This window comes from Merops nubicus, unplaced genomic scaffold (assembly GCF_000691845.1).
Source record: "Merops nubicus isolate BGI_N331 unplaced genomic scaffold, ASM69184v1 scaffold20962, whole genome shotgun sequence".
In the NCBI taxonomy this organism is placed as follows: domain Eukaryota; kingdom Metazoa; phylum Chordata; class Aves; order Coraciiformes; family Meropidae; genus Merops; species Merops nubicus.
In genome coordinates, this window is record NW_008593094.1 from 9,977 (window position 1) to 20,082 (window position 10,106).

At 46.1% G+C, this 10,106-nt stretch overlaps 1 protein-coding gene across 1 annotated transcript; it reads left to right on the plus strand.

Annotated features, from left to right (window-relative positions):
* Nucleotides 1–401: 401 nt before the first annotated feature.
* Nucleotides 402–6,882, plus strand: PDE6H (phosphodiesterase 6H, cGMP-specific, cone, gamma). The gene is made up of 4 exons (XM_008935369.1): nucleotides 402–445; nucleotides 4,991–5,180; nucleotides 5,451–5,491; nucleotides 6,646–6,882. The coding sequence occupies exons 2-4, from the start codon at nucleotides 5,041–5,043 to the stop codon at nucleotides 6,720–6,722; spliced, it is 258 nt and encodes an 85-aa protein (XP_008933617.1). The 5' UTR covers nucleotides 402–445; nucleotides 4,991–5,040; the 3' UTR covers nucleotides 6,723–6,882.
* Nucleotides 6,883–10,106: the final 3,224 nt, after the last annotated feature.

Here is a 10,106-nt window from a genome sequence, read left to right on the forward strand (position 1 = left end):
TGCTCAGCACCAGAGCAGCAGGGGACTGGTCACAAAGGTTCCCCCTTCTACCTCTGCCATCCCATCTGCTGGATGCAATTAAATATTCACTGAGGCCCTGGGCAGAATCTCCGCAGTGTTCCCTGTGACTCCATTGAGCGGGTCCAGCTCTCTCCGCACCAAGCTGACTGTGGGCACCGTTCTGCAAGCTGCTTCTTGACCCCTGCAGCACCACTGAGAAGTCTGCTGGAAGTCTCTCCGTGCATTCACCAGCACAGGGGAGGGACCTGGAGTGATTAGGACCAACTCCTCCCTTCCCCTCATGTGTAGGCATGTGGGACCCGCCCACGACTGATGCCCTGATGTCACCTGGTGGCAGGGTATATCTAGAGGAGGAAGGACACCTGGAGAAGCTTTAGGCTGGAGGACTGGAGTTGAATGACTTGCAAGAGGAGCCCTTGGCACTGTAAGTATTTCCCAGGATTTCAAAGCAATGTCGAGGGGTGGCAGAGGGATGAAAGAGGAACTGGCTACAAAGCTTAGAGAAAAGTCCTGATAAAAAAACCATGGAGGAAAACTTTTCTGATGTTTGTGCTTGGGGAGCATAGACAGATCCAGTAGCTAAGAGAAGGAGTTGTGGTTCTTGGGTGGTCGTTTTCTGGTTCCTCTAACATTAGAGCAAGTCCTGCAGCAATGGTTTGTCTCAAAGCTCCCTGGCTGTACGAGCAGCTCTGCTCTCCATGGGGCTGCTCAGCTTCTCACTCTGGGTACCCCTCGGTCGGGGCTCCCTGGCACCCCTTTGGCTTGTGTCTTTGGGTGAGCCTGTGTGCAAGCGATGCTGCAGGGGCTCCTGAGGGCGGTCAGGATGGGCAGCTGGTGTTCCCTGCCCTGGTGCGCAGCTGTACGTGCAGGGCACGTCCATGGGGAGTTTACACCCTGTGATACTGTACTTCTGGTGTTACCAAACCCCTTCCTTCACCTGGGATAGCCTTCCCAGTTGTTCCCATCTGGGAAGCAGTTCTACTTGATATGAGTTTCTGCCTTCTAGAGTGCATCCTTTTTCATCAGTTCTTGGTCTTAAAACTGCTGCTAGAACAAAGGGTCTGAGATCCTGTGTAAAACAAAGAATCAGGAAGGGCTGAACCTGCGTGGACTTTTTCCATCTGTGAGACTCCTCACAGGCATCCTACAATGGATACAATGTGCCCAAACAAAAGCCTGGATGCAAGGATGGTGCTCGTGGCTCTCATGAGGTCAAGAGCTGAGCGCGCAAGAACCCCGTCAAAAGGAGTGTGAAGACAAGGGTATTTCCTTCTGGTTGATGTCTGCTTCCCATGATATCCCTGCATAGAGGGCTACAGCTCATGGGGGTTCTGTCTGACACTCCTGAGGCACTGTGAAGACAAGTGCATGTGGAGGACCCTGTGTTTTTTAAGGTTTCAGATAGATAAAGATAAGTTGCTACACTGAATCCATCTCAAGAAGGACAAGTGAGGTATCTGCATTATCTGTCAGGGAAATTTTCCACAGGGAATCAGAGATTAAGCAGAAGGCAGATTAAAGAGTCAGCATTTGTCTGTAGTATTCAAGGCCCTTTAAGTTCAACAAAAACTAAAACATAGATGATTAACTTGGCCAGCAATCCAAGCGTGGGACATCTGACGCAGCTGAGATAAGCCCATTACTGTGTATTAGGTATAATTAGTATCTGGAGGAAGGCAAAGCTCTTACCCAGAAGATTAAACCCTGGACTGAGAAGAAATGCTGTCGGGGGCAATTAGGTAACACCTGGCCAGAAAAGGGGGAGAGGAAGTGCATGAAGAACGTCTTGTTCATCAACAGCCTTTGCATCCACAGCCATTGGCTCTCACCCAGGCTCTGCATCCCGGTACTAGTGGCAGCAGAAGAGCTCTGGCATTCCAAGAGGCATTGGCAGGAGATAGTATAGCACTTGCAGAGACCTAGAGAAGGAAACTCAGTCTTGTCAAACGTTCGTGAAGCCATCTGTTTGGTGTGGCACCAAGGACTATCCAAATACCCAGGTATGGAGGGACAAAAGGCTGGGAAATTTCTCTGGGAAGCTGCTGTGGATATTTCTTTTACATCTGTGATCCTGGGATTCTTGCCCACCCATGTGTGGCTGTGTGCAAGGGCAGACTGGTTCCTGAGGTGTGGGAGCTGGGGCAGCTCCTGTGCTGTGAGGCAGTGCCCTCTCAAGCATGAAGAGACATCTTTGCCTGTGTGTGATCATGAATCCCACCAGGTCAGTGATGGGAGAGCAGCTTGATTCCTGGTGCAAAAAAGGAGGCTGTTGTGTGGCATTAAGGTTGTTTTACAACTGTCCCTTTTAGTTTCTTTGAGTGATCTTTCTTGAATTCATGCAGGTGAGAGAGAGGGTGAAGTGTGATTTGGGCAGATCCTTCTTCCTACCAAATTCTGGGTTATTGAGTAGCTGGTAGGTGTATACAACTACTTCAGATGGGAGGAAAAGGAAATGCCAAGGACTGAGCCTCCCTTTAGCTATTTCTCTATTGAGTGAAGACCACGGGCAAAGCATGGTCTCAAGGAACTAAGAGGAACTGACCTTCAAAGATGTTTTTGTGGTTAAGGTACCATGCTGGCAAACAGCAAGGGTTGGTGAAGCAGGGTGAGAACTCACCTGGAGATGGAGTTCAAATGCATCTTACAAGTTTTGGATGCTAGTTCACAGGGTTGGAAATCTGATACCCAGTTTGTTTCTTCTGTTGTACTCTTGGGAGCAGCCCGTGAAGAGGGGTGCCAAGTATCTTGGCAAGTCAGGTGAACATGATGCTTAGAAGTGACTGTGTGTCTCTTGTAGTTCAGAAGTGGTACCTAGCATTGAGACAGACATCCTACTGATGAGAACTACACCTGAGACAGACAAATATACACTTTGGGGCATTAGCAGGCATGCCATGGAGCAGTTTTCCAATTAAAAGTGTTCTGTTCTAGGAATTCCATCTGAATTCCTCACTGCTCCCAAGTGACAATGAGGCACTGAATTCTCGCTTTGGTTTGAAGCCAAACTGCCTTCTCCTCCCAGTTTGGCCCTGAAAAACTATGAATTAAAAATTTTTCACTCCTCCCAGCAGTGCAGTCTAGGTCATATCAATTGTTGTGCCTCCGTTCACATCCTGTAAAGGATGAAGGTGACTGTTTGCCTGTCCTGCCACCATGCTGTGAGGATAATGCTGTAAATACTGGGCAGTTGTTCAGGTGCTGCAGGTATGGCAGCCAAACATGTAACTTCTCTGATCTGAGCTGCTCTCTGTGTTTGTGGGCACGATGTGTGCTTTGGAAGCGTTGTGTTACAGGCATAGGAACAGCATCTGTGCATACTTCAGCTGCAGACACAACCATCTGCTGCTCCGTTTGGGGCTGCTGGAACCCATCCAGCCTCCTGCTCAGGATATCACAGCTGAGACAGGAGCCCGGCCGCCGGCGGCCGGGGAGCGTGCCTCGAGGTGCCATCGTTAGGATCCACCCTAGTGATAGCACAGATGAAAAGATGTCAGGAGTGAAGTATTTCCAGACCTGCCATGCTACTGATACACATCTCTTTGCCTTGCCCAGATGTGGAAGTGACACAGGAGGATTGCTTGGATGGTCTTTCTCCTTGCACCTCAGGCTTTACTTTCTGGCTCTCTGGCTATTTCAGGACTATCTATCGAAGACAAGAGCTATCTTCAGACTAAGTAAAAAGCAAACAAAAAACCATCTTTGATAACACTCATAGTTCTGAGATTAAAAGACCAGTGTCACGGCAGGTGATGTTGGGGATTAGTCCAAAGCACTATGGTGACATAATGGGATTAGCCTTTAGCACCAAATCCTGAAGCTAATTCCATCAGCTTGGCTGCACAGGGATGAACACCTGGAGATAGGAGTTATCTAATGGTCATAGGGAATAAAGTGACTTCAAGGAGGGGAGTAAAAAATGGCAGTTCTTTTTGTCCATAAATGCACTTTCTCAGAGCGTTCTAGCATACTCATTGGCACAAAATTTCGTGAAGGGCTGGAAGCTTCCCCTTCGGCACTGGTGAGAGCTATTGCTGTGCTCTGGGAAGAAAGCAAAGGACTCTGAGTGCAGCAGTTCTGCCCTCTAAGGTAGAAGAGATGCCTGCCACAAAAGAATTGCTCCCTGTGAAGTGGAACTGGCTCATGTGCAGTGTGACACAGGAGAGGTCAGTGCATGTAATATAGTGCTCAAAAATACCCAAATGGACCTATCCTGGAGAAAGTTACAGGCTTTACTCTCCTAAATCCTGAGAAATTAATTTCTGTTTAAAAGGTAAATGCTAATGCTTTGCCTTAGCCTTCTTTCCAATCTTTCAAGGATCCTGTGCTATTTCCTGAAAATTTGTTATTGACAGACATCAGGTCCTAATTGCAGGTCCACCCACACTAAGGGCCCATCTAGCTCAGCATCCCGTCTCCATCAGTGTCCAAAAGGTAATGTTAAGGCAATGTATAAGAACAGGTGAAGTGTATCATGATGATTCCCAGGAACAGGATATTTCTCTAAGCCATAAGTGTCTCTGTGGCTCCTAACAGTCATGTCCTGAAACAGAAAGTAAAAGCATCAGCACTGATGTTCCAAGGCTAACTAGAAAACAAACAAGATTGGCATGCACTAACCTTCCTATTTTACTGAAACTGAAGAGCAAGCCACTGCAATAACCTGTCTCCCAGAGTCCAGCTATGTCTGAGACAAAAGTAGAGGTGACTTTCCATGACTCTGCAAATCTCTGCACTGTGGAGTTAAGTGTCATGTTGTCCTTAGCTCATGTCCTTTGGCATTTTAATTCTAGCATGCCAGATGAAAGGCAATGCTATCCTGCTTGCTTTGTATGCATTACAGTCTTTCTTTATGTTTGATATCTTTACCTTTAATCCTGTAACGATTGTGTTTTCAGTATTTGTCACCTGACTACTGATACCTAGAAATGATAAGCAGAGTGTTGCATCAGTCCTTGCTGTTATCTTGCAGACAGAGGGATCTGAGAGAGGTGGGTGCCTGCCACACACAGCAGCCCAGCAATGAGTGAGAACCCACCTGCCAACCTCAACGCTGGAGATGCTCCAACTGGTCCTACTACACCACGCAAGGGGCCTCCCAAGTTCAAGCAGAGACAGACAAGGCAGTTCAAAAGCAAGCCCCCTAAAAAAGGAGTAAAAGGGTAAGGGCATTTTGCAAAGAAAAGAAACCAAGCTAGCTGTATGGCTCCTTACTGCCTAGCTGGGCTTCTGTGGTACCATCTTCCCCTGGGCAAGGAGCCAGGAGGCTTCCCCCTACCCCCTGGTGCTGTCAGCTGTCCCACCTGGAGCTGCTCCTCTTAGTCTGCTGCTCACCCACAATTCTCCTTCCCTGGATGGGGATGCAGGGCAGCTCCCCTTTCCTGGGTGTTTCTGTCCCAATTTCATCCCTCACTTGCTCTTTTCTCCCCTAGGTTTGGAGATGACATTCCAGGCATGGAGGGGCTGGGCACAGGTAAGCCCTGTGGGATGTTGTTGTCATACCCTGCTTTAACACAAGTGCAGTCATGCTGTACCATGGGAGAGGACCCTCTGGGGTGGCTTCTCTGTCTCCCTGGCCTCTCTGCAGCTCTCGAGGTCACCAGCAGAAGCTAATACTCCCTCTGCAAGCTGACACAGTCATGCTTATGCTTACATACACTACAAGACAGAAAGGATATTTAGGCATGCTTCAGTTTCTGAGTACTTTCCCTTGGCTGCATGTCGTTACTGATATCCGATCCCCGGGATCTCTGCCACCCAACCTCTGCCGTTGGGTACCATCACAGACACAGGCTTCAATGTGAAGGATGCTGCAAATGGCGTTTATTGCGCAGCTGCAATTGCTTATATAGCACAAGCCACGCCCACAAGGCCCCTCGTGGGCAGTCTGAGCTTTCCGTTACATCGCGAGATCTTTCGCACGCCGATCCCTGCCTAGGGTGGGCTCTGCTCACCACAACAGCTGCAAATGTGCTTGTTTGTTTTCTGATAATGCTCTGGCTAAGAATTTCAGCAGAATAAAGTTCTCAAAGAAATGCCAAATGCTAAGCTATTAATACCAAAACTCACAGGAACTAAATTCCAGCTGGTTAAGTGTTTTTGTTATCACCAGAATCCTAATTTTAAGAATTTTATGCACCCATCTGGGGTGGAGAAACACACACTGGATGAGCTGTAGCTAGTCAGAACTTCATAGGTATCAGCAACAACTGCACCTATCAAAGAGTTACAGATTCTGAATGTTGTAGACCAGTTTATTCAGTATCTGATTTAAGATTGCACATGTCTTCAAGGAGATCACTGTTTGGCTTCAGGTAGTTTTTAAGAACAGGAGGAACAACATAAACAGAATGAATTTTTACACCAGTTAACACAGTCACTGAAGAGACTATAGGAAATGCTGGTTTGCTTTTGCTCACCAAGAAAGATGGCACAGGAAAAGATATACTGATCTGTTTTGGTCTGGTAGGCAGTACCAGTTCTGAAGACCTCGTGTGCTTGTTCAATCTTCATGTGGAGTCTCATTCCTCTTAAAGTTTCCTGAGTACATCAGCCTTTCCATTAATGCAAAAGAAACCCAGGAAGTGCAGTGACCAGAACCCATTTCTCGTTCTGTCTCTTTTGCAGATATCACAGTGATTTGCCCATGGGAAGCTTTCAGCCATCTGGAACTGCACGAGCTGGCCCAGTTTGGGATCATCTAAGACACCAGCATCTCTACTGGTGTCACCTAGTGACTCCACAGATCCCAGCATGCTCTTCATCACCTTTGACACTTATTTTCGGTCCTTACATCCATCTGCTCATGGGAAGGGTGGTTTTTGTAAAAGCTGGTTGTGAGAAAGCCTTTTGCAGATTAATCTGACAAAGGAGTTATTTGGGACCTTGAACAGACCTCATGCTCTATGTGATGAAACTACTGAAACATGTCTTGGTGCCTCCCTGTACCATATTCAGTCTTCTTCCCCTGTTGTAGATTTTCATATTTGTGGAGATGCAGGGAGCTTGTATTTGAACTCTTCCCATGGCTAACTTTTCCCACGGTTAGCTGAGATGCTGTGTACATGGGTGTACATGTTTGTCCAGACATAACTGCATCAAGCCTATTCTGTTTTCTTCTTTCACTCCCTGACAGCTTTATAGGATTTCCATGGGTATGTCCCCATGTTGTTTAGACCACCAGTTATGTGCTGAGGGTATATCTGTAGAGAAGAGCATTAGAGTTGCCAGTCCAGACATTAGGCTATTTTTCTGTAGGAGATCCTTTCCCGGGGTTCACCATAAGGAATCTGCTCTTAAGGTTCACCTCATCAGCAAATGGGCAAAAGGGCTTGCAAATGTTGTCTTTGCTGTACTGCCCACAAGCTATGAGCCAGGAGACACTGGCTGTTCTAATAATGTTAAATGAAAATGTGTGTGTCTGAAATCAATAGCCAAGTGAATTTATCCTACTGTTCATTCCTTTGTGTTTGCAATTCCAAAGAAGCAGCACTCCAAATGACATGGTGTTTCCTTTCCGTTAATGGGATATCCATGTGTGACACTTGCACTGTCCCCATGCCCATACTTACTTACATGAGGTATTTTCTCCCCAGGACATGCTTGCTGCTGGTTAAGAAGACAGAATCATTATGATCTGTCACCAGACAGTACCAGTAGTCCTGTCTCATCAAGCAGAAGACAGTACTGCATTAGTTGCTCCCTCTTCCCTTTATTTAGCATGGGGCAAGTCTCTATTCACACACATCCCCATCAGCAGGATGGCTTATCTCTTCACCCCTTGGCAACTTTATGGTCTGGAGCTTGCCTGGCCAGGCAGGCAAATGGTGGTTCCCCAGGGAGAGATAACAGCAGAGCAGGTGGAGAAGCAGGGGAAGGTTAGGCTGTGTGTATGCAGGCAAGCAGAGAGTGAATCTACTTAACCCTATTGATTTGTGTCTCCTGGTCTCTGGCACTCTGAATGCTGGTGAGTGGTGAGGGTCTCATAACTACTTAGATGCTCAGGGAAGGCACCAAGTTTCCCTCCTGACCTTCTATTAAAGAAGGGCTTTTGTTTTGTTTGGAGGCAAGGAGCGAGATTTGTTGCAGCTATGCAATATTCATAAGAGGAGGTGGCATTTTTAATCATTGCCTTCAGCTTGATCAGTCTCACTGCTTAAGAACTGCCTTCTCCTGGCTTATCTTTCCTACAGTGAACATACTCAAGGGAGCAAGGAGTTGTTGTGGAGAGGAGAGCAAATCCTGACTGAAAGATTGATCCCCGCGCATAGAGCACTGCTATAAATCCGTGACTTTGCTATAGTTATCTGCTGCTCTTATTCCAGAAATAAAAGATAGCAGTTTTCATTTTAAAATATAGCTTCAGCCCCAAAAGCTAAAGGAAATTCCTGTTGGCAGTCCAGAGTACAGCTGGTATGATTCAGCACTCCTGCCAGTAGAAGCAGCAGTAAACCAGCGAGCAGCTCAGAACCACGGCACAAGCACAGGGCAGGAGTCATTACACCATTTAGCTAATTGCAGCCTACAGCTATTTCCTTGGGCACAGTCAGTCTGTTCTTTTCACTTGCTCCCAATTTCTCCTGCCTTTCTCACCTTTTAAGGCTTTTCTTCTTTCTCGAAGTATTCTTTATGTAAATGTTTTATTTAGCTTTTGCTGTAGGGAACTGGTTTCATTAGTTCAATCACATGTGCTAGCCCTCTCTTTCTGTGGTTAAATGTGACTGTTCCTGTGTCAATGCTTTTGTGCTTTCCCTCGTGACACCATCCTGTAGCATGTGATCCTTATTCCACCTTCTCAGTCTATCCTCTTCTATCTGGGAAAATGCCCAGTGGATCCAGTTTTGGATCCTGCAAGCTGGCTGCCTCTATTATCATTGAGATGTTCTCCTGCTTAAGAAAGGGACAACAAAAGTAGAACCTTTCAATTAGTCCTTTTGCTCCCTTTTCATCCCGGGCCTTGGGAAAGCAGTCCAAAGGTAGTGAAATACTCTCTCAGAAAATACTAGGATTAAAGAAATGTTCTCCTTAGTCCAGAGACTGAAGCATTTCAGCAAATGGGAGATTCCTGGTGTAGTTCCACATCCGATTGCCATAACGCCAGTTCCCATCAGAGAACTACTATATTCTCCTTTCTAGAGGAGTCAAAACATATATCCCAGCTCTCATGCTTGGCTAATGAGCTATATCAGAAGATGTTTTGAGACAATACAGTTTGTTAGCTATTTTTAAAATAATTTTTATTCATTCATAGGGATTACATTTGTTCCTTTGCTTGTAAGAATTTTCAGAGTTAGGAGTCTTAAAACATCTTCACAGTTGTTTTGTCTGAAGTTCTGAGTTTTCTTCTAATGAGCTGAAACTCATTTTTTCAAACAGTAAGAGATGGCTGTGGTGCAAGAAAGCAAATGTGTTAAGTAGTTTGTTAAAGGACTTCAGTCTATATACCTGTAATATGTTATCCTTTGTTCTTTTACTATAAAAGCAAGTGAAAAGCTCTTAAAAATAAATAAAAAATGTTTTTAAAATCCTGGGAATGTAGTCTGACTTGCTTACAAACTACAGCTGGAGAAAGGCAGACAATTTAGCTTTTAATTCTAAAATCCTTTCCCGAGGAAAGCTCTAAAAGCCACTCACCACTCCTCATGAGAAAACCAGCTATTTATCTCCAAACAACAGGCAATAAAGATTAACTGTGATATCATCTGAGAAGCAGTTTTTCCCCAAGTGATGGCTGGTGTGTTCTCCCAGGCATGGTGCACATGATTTCCTTGGGCTGAAACCTTTTGGCCAGTTATATCTTCTGGGACTCTTCATGCAACTGAGCATCAGCACGTTTCTACCCTACAGCAAAAAAATCACTGAGCTATGAATGCCACTGGGATGTCAATGCCACTGGGATGTGAATGCCACTTAGCTGCTTCTCACTGCTATGACTACAAGACAGAGCTGCACTTGTCTCCTTTTGCTGCTTGTTGCTGAACTTTCTAAACTTCCACAGGGGTTCCAAGTTGGTCAGAGTCAGTTGCCTCCCAGTCTGCGCTGCTAGGTCTCAGCCTTAGTGCTTTCTTTTGTGCCATCTTTGGAACTTT

Bases quoted from the DNA above. Each gene is read 5' to 3' on its own strand.
- PDE6H (XM_008935369.1), top strand. From the start codon at position 5,041: ATGAGTGAGAACCCACCTGCCAACCTCAACGCTGGAGATGCTCCAACT. The intron at 5,181-5,450 runs GTAAGGGCATTT...TTTCTCCCCTAG, and splicing joins CCTAAAAAAGGAGTAAAAGG to GTTTGGAGATGACATTCCAG. The intron at 5,492-6,645 runs GTAAGCCCTGTG...TCTCTTTTGCAG, and splicing joins CATGGAGGGGCTGGGCACAG to ATATCACAGTGATTTGCCCA.